The following is an 18,019-nucleotide window of genomic DNA, read 5'->3' as shown; positions in this document are numbered from 1 at the left end:
CAACAACTCTTAAAGGGGCAGGAGGACTTGAAAAGCCAATTGAAAGAAATGAACGAACAGCTCAGAGAGAACCAAAACCGAACGATTCAAAATTCACAGAGACTGGAACTTTTGGAGGAGGGGACGGCTGAGATGAGGGGGGAGGTGAAGGGGGTCCAGAGAGGAAACCAAGAACTTGAGAACCATCAGATAAAAATGGAATTTGAAAGGATGTCTTTTTTCCTTAGATTTCAAAATATAATTGAGGCTGATGATGAAGACCTGAGGGATATTATGACAAACTTACTGGCTGAATATATAAAAAAAGACAGACAACAGTTGGGGTGGGACATTGACCTGGTCTATAGAGTAAAATCAACATACGCCAGAACACATAACGTTCCAAGGGAGGTCCACATTAAATTTCTCAGAAAGACTACAAGAGATGAGATTCTGAGTGCACAAAGGGGGCAAGCATTAAAATACAAGGATAGAGAAATAGCCATTCTGAAACAAATCCCAAAGAAAGAGATAAAAGAAAAAACTATTCGCTTCTAGCGAAGAAATTATACCAGAAAGGGGTGTGGTTCAGATGGCTTATGCCAAAAGGTATGCTAATATTCTGGGAGGACATGAGAGTTAGAATCAATACAACTATGGAGGCTGAGGCCTTCATGGAAAAAAACAAAGTCCTCCTAGATAGACCTGATGACACTACACGGGACATACAGGACACGGGAGGTGCCGGAGCCCTGCTGGAGGGGGGAGAGGAGGCAACATCGAGAAAACTCAGATCACAGAAATGAACTAGAGAATCTGTTTAATATAGAATGATTGAAATTATTTGAAGATAAAAGGTTATATGCTGACAAAATACTATTAAATAGCAACAATTTAATGTATTAATAAATGAAAGTTATGAGAATGGGGGGGAGGGCCATTTCCTGCATAATGTAACTGTCAAAATTTGTAACTTTATCCACCATCCCTTTTCCTAATTATTTTTTCTAAAACCAATAAATTTTTTGTTTTTTTTTTTAAAAAGAAGAAGTACATTTATCCAGCACCTAAGCATATTAATTGGCGAGGGTCTGAATCTGCCCAGTAACAAGTCTCTGGATAAAACTGAGTGAAGCAAATAAAGGAATTAAGTTGCTTATTTGTGCCAGACTTCTCCTAATGTTCCTAGCCAGTGTCTTGTCAAAGCTTGTTTTAATGAGGAAAGTGTATATGTGAATGTTTACAGATCTAACTTTATTTGATTAAATCAGTAAAACTTTATCATTGGTCTGATTATATTCAGGTACTGCATATCTCTATTTAAAGAAGATTCCGTTTATCTTGGGGATCTCTGCAGCCATTGATAGTGTGAATACATGTCTTCTTTGTAAGTTTCCACCTCTATACTAGGATTGCATCCTTCCTTTTCCAACCACACTCTCATCAAGGATTGGGGGAGATTAGATAGCCCATTGAAATTGGAAAGCAAAGAAGAGAGGCTGGGGTACTTGTTTTCTACAGAGCAGTGGATGAAACAGATTCTCTAAGGATTCAGTTTTCTTTTGCAGCACATAATCTGATACCTTTGCACATTGTAATTTACTGAATCCTAGGAGAATTATTATATTCCCAGTATTCCCAAAGTGGAGTTAACTATCCACCGGTATAACATCAGGGGGAACTTGGGTTTGTAGCAAGAAAAAATGAAGGATTAGGGTCAGTGGGGATATGCCAAATTTTCCAGTGAAGTATAAACACTAGAGTTGTGCTCTAAGATGGGTGGCTATACAAATCTTTTAAATAATAATACATACTTTTTTGGGGGGGGGGCACAGAATCCTGATTGGGTGTAGATTAAAAAACAGACTTTTGATTTGATCTGACCATGTGCAATAAGTAGTTTTTTAATGTTTAGTGACCACCTAGATATATTTTGTCCATGAGGAAAATATGGAATTGATTAGCAGGTACAGATCAAAAAGCATTACTTGTTTTTACTATTTATACATTTTAATCCAAAGAATATAGGCACTTTCTTTATAACCAAAATGATTGGAAGAGTCACACTCTTCATATGCTGGTCATGACTGATGGTGATGTAAAGCTTGACTTTGAACCTCCATGCCACCATAGAGATATTTCTATTAAAATCTATCTACGTCTTGAATAGTATCTAGAAAGAAAGCCAAAAGCAAATGGCGAACTAAATTCTAATCCATATTTTTGCCTTAAAGGTGATCTTGGATATTTAAATCAATAAAGCAGAGTTGGAAATGTGCACCCCCACCCCCAGGCGGGTTTCTGAGGAACTCTTATTTGTTTTGCTATCTATTAGCAAAAAGTCGCAAGATTGGATGTTTTCATTTAAAATCTCTTAAATCTGAGACATTTTTAGGTAAAACTGCTAAATATCATGTAAGATTTAGCAATCTCACGTTATCTTTCAATATTGATTATATTTAGCTTCATTTTTAGCGATTAGTGATTAAATTAGTGGATCAAGGAAATTTTGTATACTTACACTTCAGGAAGCATTTGACAAAGTAGACGACAACCTACTTGGTAAAATAGAACAGTGTGGGATATCTAGTACTACCACCAGATGGATTTGCAATTGACTGACAAATTGCTTTCAACGTGTAGTCCTCAATGGAACTATATCTACATAGAGAGAAGCATGCAGCATGGTTCTTGGGCCAGTACTCTTCAACATATTCATAAATACTCAAAATGAGGGGGTATAAGGAGAGCTCATCAAATTTGCAGATGACATAAAGTTGGGGGCAATTGCTAACATTTTGGAAGATTGACTCAAGATTCAGAAGGATCTTCAAAGACTTGAGCATTGGATAACAAGATGCACTTCAATGATGAGAAAAGTAAGATCCTGCACCAAGGCAGGAAAAATCAAATGCACACATATAGAATAGGTGACTCTTGGCTCAACACTAGTAACTGTGAAAGGGATCTAGGGGTCCTAGTGGCCCACCACATAAGTATGAACCAGCAATGTGCTGCTGCTGTTTAAAAGGTTAATGAAATCCTGGCTATATCAACAAAGGGTTAGTTTTAAGATCATGAGTAATGATAGTATTGCTTTATGCTGCATTATTGAGGCTACACTTGGAGTAATGCATCCAATTCTTGTCACCAGAATACAAAAAAGATGCTGATATCCTAGAATGAGTACAGAGAATAGCAACTAACATGATAAAGGTCTGCATGATAATTAATACAAGAAACAGTTAAGGGAAGTATATCTGCTTTCTGGTACATGAGGGGCTGCCACAGAGGTTGGGGTTGACTTAATCTCTAAAACTCCTGAGGGCAGGACAAAAAGCAGTGGTTGGAAACTCATTAAAGAAATCCAATCTTGAACTAAGGAGAAACTTCCTGAAAGTGTAAACTACTAGCTAGTGGAACAATGTGTCTCCTGGAGTTGTAGCCCCTACATTGCTGGATATTATTAAGAAAAGGTTGGAGTACTACCACCGGATGGATTCACAATTGACTGACAAATTGCATTCAATGCGTAGACCTCAATGGAATGACATCAATTTGTCTGAGGTGATTATAAGGTCTCCTGCCTTGGATAGGGGGCTGGACTAGAAGACTTCCAAAGGCCATTCTAGCCATGTAATTCCATGATTGTTTTTTCCTTTAGAAGATGCCCCCTGAACCACTGAGAACAAAACTAAATTTACTTACTTCATCTATTAAACATGATGCATTGAAAGCACATGGTGTTAGCTTGGAGAATAGTGTCAGATATTATGCATTCTCTGGTTTTTATGATTGCATTCTCAGGTTTTTATGTTTGAAACATTGGTTCCTTTGAATAAAGCTTAACTATTTTTTCCCATTTCATTATTCTCTCTCTTGCATATTTTGAGACTAGTTTGAAGCTGCCGTAACTTCCATAATTAGTAAGAGAAGTGTGTTTGTGTGTTGTGTGCATTGTGTGTGTGTGTGTGTTTGAGAGAGAGAGAGAGAGAGAGAGAGAGAGAGAGAGAGAGAGAGAGAGAGAGAGAGAGAGAGAGCGAGCATAGGCATATTTTTTACATCAGGACAAATAGATCCATGTTTTATTGTTTATTATTTCTAGAGACACAGGGATTTTAGTGTAAATCTAGCATTCTGATTCAGTGAATTAATTCCACTTTAATCTGCTAACTAACTTCGATGTTCATATACATTAAGTGGATGCTTATAAGATTTCAACAATCCTCCCAAGAATTTAGTGCAATTTTTAGGATCCATTATGATCCAGGATTAGTGTTCACAGAGCTTATTAATACTGAGCGCATGCCTGGCATTTTCACTTTCTTAAGAATACTGATACTCATTTATAGCAATGGTTTGCATAGCAAGAATTGTTTTGTCATTCCTCTGGGTTAATCTTTCTGCTGATTTTTTTCCAAGTTTATAAAGAGTCCTTCTTGGATTCACTTGTGGCAGTTAAGCAATACCTGAAAAAGAACAGATGGGGATGTTTTTATTTTACTGTGGTTGAAATTGACCTGCAAACCAGAACACTTCTTGTTCCAAAATCCTCTCAGCCAAGAATTTATGGGATGGTGTCTAGTATTCATTTGTCTTTCATGTGGTCCTAGGCATACCTTTCACAGATTGAGGCTAAAAGGGGGCTAAAAAGAGTACCCTATACCAAGCCCAGAGAGCCAAGGATCCCAGAGAATCCGGGACCCTACTTCAGGCACAGCAGCCCTATTTTCAAGAAACAAATATAATAAGATGCTGGAAGATTAGATAGAAAGGGTCTCCATTATGAGGTCACCTGGTAACAGATTAAGAAGCAGCTCTTTATTCAAACAGAATAAATCTAGAGAGTTAATTCTAAAGCCTATTATTTGAGTGAGAAAGATTTAGACTTCCCTGTGTGATGTGTTCTCTCTACAACTAAAAGTTCCATAGTCCCTTTTTGTGCACATGGAGAGAGAAGAAGGATAAAGAACCACATTACGAAGGACATTGATCTCAAAGACAGTGGGAAGCTGCATGCACAAAGCTTTTCTTCCCTCTCACTCTCAGTGTTTGGTTATAAATAAAAACAAATCAGGCAGTGAGAAATGTAAGGGGAGCAAAACCAAAGGTACTAAAGGAAACTAAAGGACACCAGGAAATCAATGTTCTAGTTTCTCACATCAGATAAGACCTTTCTTTGAATTGGCTTAGGCAATAGTAGATAGAAAAAAGTAAGATGGAAATGTATTTCATAGAGAAATGGCACTTCTGGCAATTGAAAGTGATTGTGAAAAAATGCTTCTACATATGTGATCCCTCCCCAAAAACTCAAATTATATAATCATTGTTACTACCACCAATCTGTTCAAGGGAAGGTTTGCTTATTTATTAAATTTCTCTGCTGCCCATCTCACTGATACTGTGACTCTGGATGGCTTACAAAAAGCTTGCAAAAAGCAGGAAAGTATAACCTGATACTGATCCACACATGTATCATTTGCCAGTTCTCAAATTGCATTTGGAGCCTTAGAACTGCCTGCCTAATCACGCCTCCATTGCGTGACCAATTGGTCATGGTGAGTCATGGAATTGCTGACTGTCAGAAGCTGTGATGTTTCCCTGGTAGGAGGCAAAGTTGATAATTGGAGGGATTGGGAATCACTACATGTTTGAGTTCCCCCCTCCCCCCCAAAAGCCCATGACAATCTTTTACCTCTCTATCCCCCACTGATTCATTCAGAAGATGCCTGGAATAAAGTTTTTCTGCATATATAGTTGTTGTATGAATACTGGATTACACCTGAGTGAGGATCCTGATGATTTATGTGGTGACTCCTCCAATGGGGCTCAAATGTCACATCAGATTTGAGGGCTCATATATTATAATACAAAGGAAGTGACAGATAATGATGCAATGTTCTGTTCTTTTTTATTATTTTGGTTTCTACTACTTTTAATGCTGTACACCACCTAAAGTCTTATGGAGTTGGGCAGCTCTCTAAATTCAGTACATACATACTTGATATATATTTGATATATTTTTTGTTTCCTCCTGCACTTGTGACCTGAATTCTCCTACCCTGGAGCTTCTATGACTGGCAGTTCTTTTTTGATAGGGAGGAAAATATTTCCTATCTTTTTTTCTTTTCCTTTTCATTTCGGTACTCTTACTGTATTGTAAAAAACTAATGAATTTTTTTTAAAATGATAGACAGGTGCTTTATTGATATAGGCCAAAGTAACAGAATCTTGAAAACATAATCATATTTTCCCTACTGCTCATTGCCAAGACAGAGCAGTGGTTAGAAGTCAGGTCAGCTAACCTAGTTTCCTGGCAGATCCTTCATTGGATACAGCACTTTAGTGCTCCTGGGTGGAAGAGCCTTGTTGCAAAGATTATTAGGGAAGAACCTACTGAATATGATTGTGGTTCCTGCATTCTATAATAGGGTCCTGTGAGAGCTAAAAGATGAAGGGGTTGGAGCCCCAAAAACTAAAGTGGAGAATGAAGATATAGAAGATAAAGACAAGACAACAGATGAATTTATTAATGGAGCAAATGTGGGTGAAAGTGGAATGAAGGGAACATGGAAGAGGGATTTCGACGAATTGGAGCTCTACCTCAGATTTCAAGATACAGAAGAAGAAAAAAGGGTAATGATGATGGATTTAAAAAGAGAAACTCTTTCAGAAACACGATTGAAAACCAAAAACAAGCTAACTTTAAAAATAATTGGTGGGCAACGAGATTACCTGAGAGATCCTTCAAACAACAAAGTGCGGAAAGAAATCTATAAAAACCTTATAAAGGAGATAAAAAGAAGTCTGACACCACAACTGGCAAGAGAGATAAGACTGTTTTGTTACTGGAAAGATACAGGTTGACAATGAAAGTTGATAATAAAAAATTAGTTAATTTTGGTTGAGCAATAAGTAGGAATTTAATAATTTTTAGATCGTTTTAGATTGTTATTAAATGTTTATTTGTTTATTTGTTAACAATTAAATAACTATAATTAACAAGGATGTACCTTGTGGCATTGAGAGTGGCCAAACGCCAATATTGTGCCACTCTCATTGCATCCGCAGAGAACCGCCCTGCCGCCCTGTTTCGGGTGTCCCGCTCCCTCTTGTTTCAGAGGCCGCGGGAGGCCCCTCTACAGGGCAGAGCAGAGGAATTTGGGAAATATCTGCAGGATAAAATCGCTCAAATCCGGAAGGATTGGGTCCCTGTTAGTGGTCCAATGGAGACGTCCGTGGCGAGTCTTGAGGAATCGACCTGGGAGGAGTTTGACTTGGTTGCCATCGAGGATTTGGACAGAATGCGTGGACGACTGCGACCCACCACATGTTTATTGGACCCGTGCCCCTCCTGGCTTGTACTGGCATCCTGGGAGGTTACACGAGACTGGCTCCTGGACCTAGTGAATGCTTCGCTGAGTGAGGGGTCTCTCCCGGCCGCCTTGAAAGAGGCGGTGGTGAGACCCTTGCTCAAGAAGCCTTCCCTGGATTTTTTGGAGCTGGCCAATTATCGTCCTGTCTCCAACCTTCCCTTTTTGGCGAAGGTTGTAGAGAGTGTGGTGGCCTACCAGTTTCCACGGCATCTGGAGGAAAATGATTATCTAGACCCGCGCCAGTCCGGCTTCCGCCCCGGTCACAGCACGGAGACGGCCTTGGTCGCGTTGGTGGATCATCTCTGGAGGGCCAGAGATAGAGGTTGTTCCTCTATCCTGGTCCTATTAGACCTCTCGGCGGCTTTTGATACCATCGACCATGGTATCCTGCTGCGCCGGCTGGAGGGGTTGGGGGTCCGGGGCACCGTTTTGCGGTGGTTCGGCTCCTACCTTTCTGGCCGGACGCAGCGTGTGTTGGCAGGGGAGGAGAGGTTGACCCTATGCCCCCTTACTTGTGGGGTGCCACAGGGGTCGGTCCTCTCACCACTCCTGTTCAACACATATATGAAGCCGCTGGGTGAGATCATCCGTGGTTTCGGGGTGGGATACCATCTGTACGCTGATGATACTCAGCTGTACTTTTCCACCCCGAACCACCCCAACGAGGCCATCGAAGTGATGTCCCGGTGTGTGGAAGCCGTACGGATCTGGATGGATGACAACCGACTCAAACTCAACCCCTCCAAGACGGAGTGGCTGTGGGTACCGGCTCCCCGGTTCAGCCAATTAATTCCATCATTGGCCATCGGGGGCATTCAACTTGCCCCCGTGGAGCGGGCGTGCAATTTGGGCGTCCTCCTGGATGCCCGGCTGTCCATGGATGACCATGTGACAGCTGTGGCAAGGGGGGCGTTCCACCAGGTTCGCCTGGTGCGCCAATTGCGCCCCCTACTGGACCGGGACGCCTTACACACAGTCACTCATGCGCTGGTGACGTCTCGCTTGGACTACTGTAACGCTCTCTACATGGGGCTTCCCTTGAAATGCACCCGGAGGCTACAGTTGGTCCAGAACGCAGCCGCGCGGGTAATTATGGGGAGTACTAGGTACTCCCATGTGACACCGTTCCTGCGCGAGCTGCACTGGCTTCCTGTGGTCTATCGGGTGCGTTTCAAGGTTTTGATAACAATCTTTAAAGCGCTCCATGGCTCAGGACCTAGTTACTTGCGGGATCGTATTCTGCCCCATACATCCCTGCGACCAATCCGCTCGCACAGAGAGGGCCTCCTCCAGGTGCCGTCCACCAGACAGTGTCGAGGGGCGGCGCCTAGGAGTAGAGCCTTCTCTGTGGCGGGCCCAGCCCTGTGGAATGACCTCCCTCCGGATATTAGGAATACCTCTGACCTCCGCTCCTTTCGTGTAAAGCTCAAGACCCACCTTTTTCAAGTTGCTGGCCTGGCTCAACTTTGATCCAACTATATCGCTCCTGACGGTTTTTTTTATTTGGGGTATTTTAATTGCATTCAATTTATTTAGGGTTTTTTAAACATTGTGTTTTTACTTGTTTTTATCTATCAGTTCACCTCCTCCTTGTATATGTCGTGTATATGTCTTGGTATATGTTTTGTTATATGTATGTCGATATATTTATTTCCTATGTTTTGTTGTACGCCGCCCCGAGTCCTTCGGGAGAGGGTGCGGCTAAGAAATAAATATTTATTATTATTATTATTATTATAATGGAATGATAATGGATACAACTTAATGATATATACCATGTACTGTTAAACTAGTAAAAGAAATCTGAATATAGATTGCAAATTGCAATCTGGGAAAAAGACCTATAAATTTTACTAACAAATTTCTATTTAGGTTTTGTCATAAAGGTGTAATTTTTTTTTTTTTTGGATTTGACGAGAGGAGTTGGGATATAAATAGTAAATGAATTTTAGCTAATTATAATAACAATAAGGAAATGTTAATGGATATTATTTAATAATATATATATGCTCTGGTATTGGTAAAAGCAATTTGGATATAAATTTTAAACAGTGAATTGGGGGGAAGAAAAAACAAAAAAGGGGGGTAGGCTTAGAAACTTTATTAATTGATTTTTACTCAGAATATGTTATAAAAGTGTAATGTGATTGGATGATTTTTGAAATAGCTAACAAATGTCATTATGTGGTTGTGTTTTTAAGTATGAATATGTTCAGGCAGAAGCACATTCAAATAATTGTAGTCAAATGAGAATTGTGGTATATTGATAGTAAGATACATAAAGATTTTTGATTCAAAGTGTATAATCTAATATGAACTACAAGTAATGACTATGGAAGAAATGCATGAAAGTTATTTGTAACCAATCGACACACTCTCTACAAGATGTATTGAAGGATGATTCTTTTTTGTGTGTGTTTTTGTTCAATTAAAATACAGAGAAATATTCTGCCTTTTCATATTTCCTAGGATATTATATATATATATATATATATATATATATATATATATATATATATATATATATATATATATATATATATATATATATATATATATATATATACCCCCACTCTATAACATTGTTTACCATCTTTGGAAGCAAATTTGGGGTCATAGAGTTAATAGTGAAGAACTGAGCAGTTTAACTGTCTTGAGCAAAAATGTCTTACCTTTTTATTTTGGAATAAAGATCTGAAAATATGGATGCAAATAAATATGTGCATTATTCATGCATGTTGTGTCTGTACTTGAAATTATTCTGCAGATGTTCCTTGAAGTGATATTAAAGTGCAAAGTAATGCCATATATAATTATGTGAGCAATACAAAATTATTTATTAAAAACATCTACCTTTGTTTTGGAGGCTTGCTTTGTGTCCTCCTGTCATCGGAATGTACATGGGAGACAATGTGAGTCATAGCCTTTTCTGAAGTTGCATTTCTTCCTTGCTTTTAAATATGAAGTGAATGCTGATTTTATGAGTGCTTGTGCTAGCTGGACTTTTATAAATTTCATCCACTTTTAAATAAGAATAAATAAGTGATTTGTGTATATTATATGAAAATCTTGGAAATTGATAAATGAGTTGGGAATTCTTTAGTATACAATCAAATCTCTGTCTTTTTCAGTCTATCAGAGAAGTGACTGGCTATGTCTTGGTAGCGCTGAATCAATTTGAATACCTTCCTTTGGAAAATTTGCGGATCATTCGTGGAACAAAACTATATGAAGATCGCTCTGCACTAGCCATCTTCCTCAATTACAAAAAAGATGGGAGTTTTGGACTGAGGCGGCTTGGGCTGAAGAATTTGACAGGTAAGAGAAAAACAAAAAGATTATAAGAGAATAGCTTGATCCTATTAACCAGGGGTTTGCAGATCTCAGAAATAATATCAAAGGACTGGCCAGTTTTCATCTACAAAATAAAACAAAAGGGAAGAGAATAAATAAGCAAAACATCAGTTGTGTAACTTGCATTCTCCTTTTGTACTAAAGCATTTGATTTCTCAATCACAATTCTGACAGGTTGTAATTTGACTAATGTCAGTTGTCTATCATATATCTAAATCTTTTTATCAGTGGTGAGGAATCTGTGTCACTCTAGAAATTGTCCAACTATGTCTTTAAGCATCTGTGATCCTGGGCTATGTTTCAGGACTCCTGGAAATAGTAGTTTAATAACATCTGGAGGTTATCACTTTCCCTTCCCAACACTTGTTATCATATTTATTACTGATATTGGAAGAAACAACACAGTTGTGAACTGCTGCATTATCAGTCATATGTCACATGCTTGGCATAACCTGTATAAACACAGCAATGCCACAAGCCTCTTATCTAGATATGTTCTTCAGAAATGGTCAGTATTTTTTACTCTCTTGGAAATTGATATCATTAAAAGCATGGAACTTAAGTGGAACTGATTGTGTGTAGGACCAGATTGGCAGGTATCTGAAATAATCAGTTACCATGCACACATATACTTCTACCTGCTTTCCTATTTAGAAATAGTGAATAGCTGCTGTATTCTGCTTAGTTGACAGACAGGCTTTAAGTCAAATGACAACATCCAATGGATAAATACCTTGCACAAGTAACAAACATAGTAACTCTGTGTCAGACAGTGTAGATTGCATTGAAAGGCATGGAACCATTTAAAAAAAAACACAGTCCCCTGAGCCATAATTTGACATGAGGTGGACATGCCCTCCAACTTCTGACCTATGTGCCTTTCTGTTATACCTTGAGATGCTTAGGCTAATTAGTTGGATGACCCTGATTTACCTTTGAAACTAAAATTAGCCTAAAATAAGTGAGCTATTTGTAAGTGCAATCACACGCTGATCTAGCTGACCAGAACTCTTAAACAAACTATGATGGATGAGAGGTAGGCAGTGTTTGACTAAGCAGGAAAAGGCACAAGAAGAGGAACCCGAAGGATTAGAATGCTAAAGTAGCCCTCCCTATAAGAAAGGACTTTAGCGATTAAGGTTCCTTAGCATGGTACAAAGAAGAGAGAAGGGAAATAGAAAAATGCAAACTCATACTAGGGATGAATAAATGAACAGGGGGGAGTTTTTCTCCCTGTATGAAATAACTTAGTCTTCCACTGAACTAACTATAGGAAGATCCAGGACCAATGGAATGAAATACTTTTCACACAGTGTATACCAGCAGTTATGGTGATGGCAGCCAACTTGGATGCTTTAAAAAAAGAAATAGAATAGGCTCATGGGCAACCTAGCTACTAATATTAATTAGTAATATTTTGCCATCTTTTGAATCACAAGCTGCTTGCTTCAGACATTGGCTGCTGTTTAGCAATATTGTACTCCAGTCTCAGCTTGTGAGCAGCCCAGATGGATTCAGATATTGAACTGGGTGGATATATCATCTGATCCAGAAGGGATCTTTTTATGTCCTTGTGGCTTGAATCAATAGGCACCAGATTTATTTGACATTTGGGTCATTTTTTTCTCTTTTTTGTATACACACAAATAAAAAATTATTATTATTATGGTTATTAATATGTTTTTCTGGGCGGTTCTTTACTCTTATTCATAAAGCAAATATTTTAAAAAATAGTCACCAGGTTCATAGTTTTGGAGGAAATAATTAAGGCTCGCCCTAATTAGAATTGATTAATTAAAAATAAGGAACACTCTGCATCAATCACTATTAAAAAAAGAAAATAAAACTTGGTATCAGGAAGAATTCATTCTACTCTTGAACAGCCCATTTCAACTAATAGCAAAACAACATGTCATTGTGCAGTGAGACCATTATGTTAAGAGCCAGGTGATCTAGTGGTTAGAATACAGTATGCAAGCTAACTGCATTCAACTGCCAGGAGTTCAATCCTCACTGGCTCAAGGTTGACTCAGGCTTCTATCCTTCTGAGGTCAGGAAAATGAGAACCCAGATTGTTGGGGGCAATGTGCTGACTCTGTAAACCACTTAGAGAGGCCTGTAAAACACTATGAAGAGGTATATAAGTCTAAGTGCCATTGCTGTTGCTATTCTAATTGAATTGAAATTTCCTTTTCATGTTTTTAATAATATTCAGACTATCAAGTAACAACTGTTAAATGATTTGAGGGGGATTTTGTTTGGTTGTTATTACTTTGATTGTCTTCTAGTTAAGTTGTCATTCTTTCTTTTCAATTCTGTGTATTTCTAGGTATAAGATTGACTGCAGCTGTATTAATAAATATGAAAGCTAATAAAAGTTTGGCAGTCGGACTCAACAAAAGCAAGAGATAAGGAAGATTGGAAAATGGCTAGAGAAGCTATATGTTTAAAGGCGTGTGAGGATGTAATGGTCACTTCCTGAATAGTTGCTAACTTCAAAGTGTATATTCTAAGAGCTGACAATTGTACATTATGGGAGAAAGTCACTGTTTCCTGCTGAATAAGCAGAGGCTATTGCAAGCTTATAAGAAGAATATAAATTAATAGCTTCCAAGAAGCATAAGTGATTAAGCAAACAAACAGAGGAAGCTAATAGAAGATAGGAAGAGTTCCCTTTCAACTCCCAAACTCCCATTTTGAGAAAGTGCAGTGGGTTAACTTGAGAGTTCAAAAGAAGAAGAAAAAAGAGCAACCTTGCTATAGGTGATACCCTAAGAATTACAGTAGAAATAAAGATCAGTGTGTAGAATTCTGCAGTTTTGACCTGCAATGCTTGGACATACTGTATTTCAATTTGTCTATTCCTGCCATAAAGGAACTTCATTCCTTTATTTGCAGTGAATACATTTTTGTCCTGGCATTTTAATAAATATCAGAGTATCTCATGAGATAAATTAAGAACTTAACCAGATTAAGTGAAGGAGATACTACAGTAGGAATTACAATGAACAATCCTTCATTAGGAAGAGAATTAAACAAAATAACAAATCCACTTAATAAAAGGTAAGACACATAAAATATAGTTTGTAACACCAGAACCTAGAAACAACTTTAAGATCTTTGCTGGGGGGAAAAATCAGACTCTAGGGCTAGGCCTTCAGAGGAAAGAAAACAAACATTGCTAAAACTAATACAAGAAGATGAACCCTGAAGGGCAGAAGGGAGGCAGTTTCCCCTTGCAAGAAATCAAGTAGTAGCAATTAGTATTCAGTGCTACAGTGCTACAGAAGCAGAAATGGGTGCTTGCTTGACCCAACAATTTGGGAAGAATCCTGTATGCCATAAGCATAGTCAATTCAAGTCTTGGCAAACAACATGTATTTATTATGGTTGTGGTGTCCCTGGGTCATACACTATATTGCCAAAAGTATTCGCTCACCTGCCTTTACTCGCATATAAACGTACTGTAAGTGACATCCCATTCCTAATCCATAGGGTTCAATATGACGTCGGTCTACCATTTGCAGCTATAACAGCTTCAACTCTTCTGGGAAGGCTGTCCACAAGGTTTAGGAGTGTGTTTATTGGAATTTTTGACCATTCTTCCAGAAGCGCATTTGTGAGGTCACACACTGATGTTGGACGAGTTTACATGGCCTACCACTTTGTGGCTGAGTTGCTATCGATCCCAAACACTTCCACATTCTTATAATACAGCTGACAGTTGACTGTGGAATATTTAGGACCAAGGAAATTTCATGACTGGATTTGTTGCACAGGTGGTATCCTATCACAGTTCCACCCTGGAATTCACTGAGCTCCTCTGAATAACCCATTCTTTCACAAATGTTTGTAAAAACAGTCTGCATGCCTAGGTACTTGATTTTATACACCTGTGGCCATGGAAGTGATTGGAACACCAGATTCTGATTATTTGGATGGGTGAATGAATACTTTTGGCAATATAGTGTATGAATATCATTTGCAACCTTCCCAGCTGGCTTCCAATGATCAAAATCAATGGGGGAAATCAAATTTGATTAATAACCATGTTATTTACTTAATAACACAGCAATAAAAGTCATAAAATTGATCACAGCACACTTAACAACTGCCTTACTTAGCAGTGGATGTCCCACTCCTAATTTTGGTTGTAGGTTGAGGACTGTATGACTTCACTAAAATCTCACAAAAATCTTTGTAAAAACTGAAAAACATAAAAGAATGTGGAAAGAAGGTCAACAAGATCAGGTACAGATGGGTTGTCTAAATCTGTGGAGTTGATATAGGAAAGCCAAAGTTCAGAATGAGCAAAGGATAAGAACAACATTGAGTTCTTTAGATCTGTTCAAAAAATGATTGAGTAAAAGAACAACTACTTACTTAACTCCTGTTTGGATTCAGTCTTGAAAAGATGGCATGTAGTCCAACAGCTAACTCTGAACATCAGGAAGAGATAAGACTGCACTTGAATCTGATAGAAAACATAGTCAGAGAATATTGTTTTTAATAAGTGAAATCACTAGGGCTATTGCTTTTCCGGTGCTAAATAGATTGCTTACGGCTTGGCTGAATATTTATATCTTGGAAAATAGGTGACAATGACTGGAGAAGGATAAACCTTTCTATGAACTCACGGGGGAAAGGGGGCAATTTACTGATACAGATTACTGTAGTCAATATGCAATTGAAACCCAGGAAGATTATAAATGATTTCATACATTTGTAAGTATTGTGAAAACAATTTGGTGATAATCAAAAAGCAGAATAAATTTCTAATGAACAAATATTGCCAGACAAACCTTATCTCATATTCTGATTGGATACCTTCCTTAGTACCTTACAGGAGTATTGTACACATTCTCATTTCACCAAAGTATTTGATAAGACATCCCATGCCAACCTGATTAGCAAGCTAATTAGATGTGAATTACATGGCCTGACAATTAAATGGCCTGATAACGTATTTGAAAACCATACCTGAGAATCCTTATCAATGTTTCAGTATAAAATGCTGAATACTTGACTGAGTAACTATCTTTGTGAAAAAGAAATTTGACTACTATAGGCATTGATTACTAATTGAATATAAGTCAGTAGCGTAAGCATGTGTGTGGCTATAAGCAAACACATTGTTCTTGGTTGCATCAATAGAAGGTTTCCAAATCAGAGGAAGTAATCATTCCATTCAAGCACTGTGCCTCTTTTTAGCACATAATTTGAAAAGAATTCACAGGAAATAGAAGGGGTTAAGAGAAGGGCATCAAAGATAAAAGAGGACTAGAAACAAATTCCTACAACGACACATTGAAGGAAACTGAAAATGTTTAGCTTTGATAGCAGAAAAAATAAGGGATGATATGGTGATATTATTCACATATCTGAAATAACGCTGTCCCATAGAAGAAGGTGGCAACCAGCCTTTTTTTTCTCAAAGAGCAAGACATGAAATAATGTTTTTAAATTACAGGAAATCAGATTTCACCTGTGTGTTAGGGAAAAAGACAACCTTAACATTAAGAACAGTTCAACAGTGTGACCAGTAGTCCAGAGGTGATGGATGTGCTCAAGAACAGGCCAGATAACCATTTGTCTGAGTTACTTTTTACCATTTTGTTGTATTAATGTATGCTGAATCATTCAATTTCTGATGGGACTAGCCTAAGAATATAGTAATACGTGGGGATATTATCACTAGGAACCAGATGTGATATGGGGGTGTCTCTTTCTGACATATGCTCAGCATACTCTGAGGCATTCTTGTTGTTGTCACCTTTGAGGGTAGGGTGTCAAATCTTGTCAAAGTAAATCCCCTTCCAGATGGGAACTGAGAAAATGTTCTAAAGATTTTGGGGAATAACATATGGCATCATGATAAGGGCTTTATTAAGCTGAAATGATCCAATTGTATTGCTTTATAAATTTAAATCCAATACTCTGTTTAATTTTGGCAGTGGCTTTTTCTAAACCCAGAATGTACACCATGGGTTAAGATTGCAGAAGGCCGAATTTGCAGCTATATAAATATTTAAGATATTTTTATTATTAGAATAATGAAACACAAAGGAAAAAAGGTGTCAAGCTTCCAAATAGCATCCAAAAGTAAATCAGAGTCCAAGGTAAAGTATTGCTCAAAGTTCCAATTTATTAAGAGAGCCATCTGGGAAAACCCAAATCTGAAAGCTCCCTGGTTTCCCCACCCAATTGAAAGTTCAAGATCTTGCCCCCACACCTGCAAGTCCATCGCATGGTCCAATCTTCCACTGCCATGCTGGCAGCTTTCACCCATCCAGTTCCAGTCAGTTGCAGAGGTGCAGAGACAAAGGATGACCTTGACTTTCTAGAAAGAATTTTGTTACGGCTACATATCATCTAACTCCGTATAATCCCCCCTCCCATTTTACCACAATAGAAAATGCATAGTAGAATAATAGAAAGTGGCAGGCCTGAGATCCAAAAGAAAAGATGGCGTACAGGCCTGACAAAAGGTCTACGTTAGATAGTGACAGCAGAATAAAACAAAAATAAACCACTACTAAATATAAATAAAACAAAATCCTGGAAAAAATTCTAGTGACACATTCTTCCCTTCCCTTTCACTTATTTCCATGACTGTTCACCTTAACCTAGATATTTATATTTTATATTGAACATAGAAGTTTATTGCTATTTCTATTTAAGTCCTTTCATCTGTTATTTTTTATTATTCTCAAAAAATCTTCCCCTTAAAAACATATTAAAAATGCCAAAATCTACAGTGCTGTGTAAGATGTAATATAAGGAAGCCATCCCTGTTTAATTTTTATTAGCCTTCTATTATGGATAACAAATGGATCATTGAACATCAGTGTTCTCACTCAAGGCAAAATGATCTATCCTATCCTACATCAGACACATTATGTGAAGACCTGGTTCTCTAGAGAAGGGTCCATTGCTGGGAAAAGTTGAAATAAAGAAAAGGTGGATGCACTCAGTTATAGTGACAATGAATGCAGTGTTAGAAAACCTAAAAGGCCAGGGCAAAGATAGATATAGAAAATCTATCTATATGGTTGCTAGGAGTCAAAAACTACTTGATGGCACATAATCAAATCTGTTATGGATATACAGTATATTGTCGGTTTTATTGTTACTGTTTTGGTCTCCCATTTGGCAAAGGTTCCTCTTTTTCAATGTTATGCCAAAGCAACTATCAGCATACAATATATAAAGTATGAACCATAAGAGCTGTAGCGGCTCAGTGGTTAGAATAAAGTATTGCAGGCTAACTCTGACGAGTGCCACCAGTCTGATCCTGACCGGCTGAAGGT

The 18,019-nt window shown here is 38.1% G+C and overlaps 1 protein-coding gene across 2 annotated transcripts in view; it reads left to right on the top strand.

Annotated features, from left to right (window-relative positions):
- Nucleotides 1-18,019, top strand: part of ERBB4 (erb-b2 receptor tyrosine kinase 4) — a 579,983-nt gene that overhangs the window by 124,911 nt on the left and 437,053 nt on the right. For both annotated transcript variants that reach the window (XM_081937069.1, XM_081937068.1), the window contains exon 2: nucleotides 10,487-10,673. In XM_081937069.1, coding sequence (XP_081793195.1) covers nucleotides 10,487-10,673 — 187 coding nt within the window. The remainder of the gene's footprint in view (nucleotides 1-10,486; nucleotides 10,674-18,019) is intronic.

The sequence above is a fragment of the Natrix helvetica genome, assembly GCF_964273705.1.
Source record: "Natrix helvetica genome assembly, chromosome: 1".
Taxonomy (NCBI): domain Eukaryota; kingdom Metazoa; phylum Chordata; class Lepidosauria; order Squamata; family Natricidae; genus Natrix; species Natrix helvetica.
The sequence above is the reverse complement of the archived record's forward strand: the minus strand, read 5'-3'. Positions and strand labels throughout refer to the sequence as shown.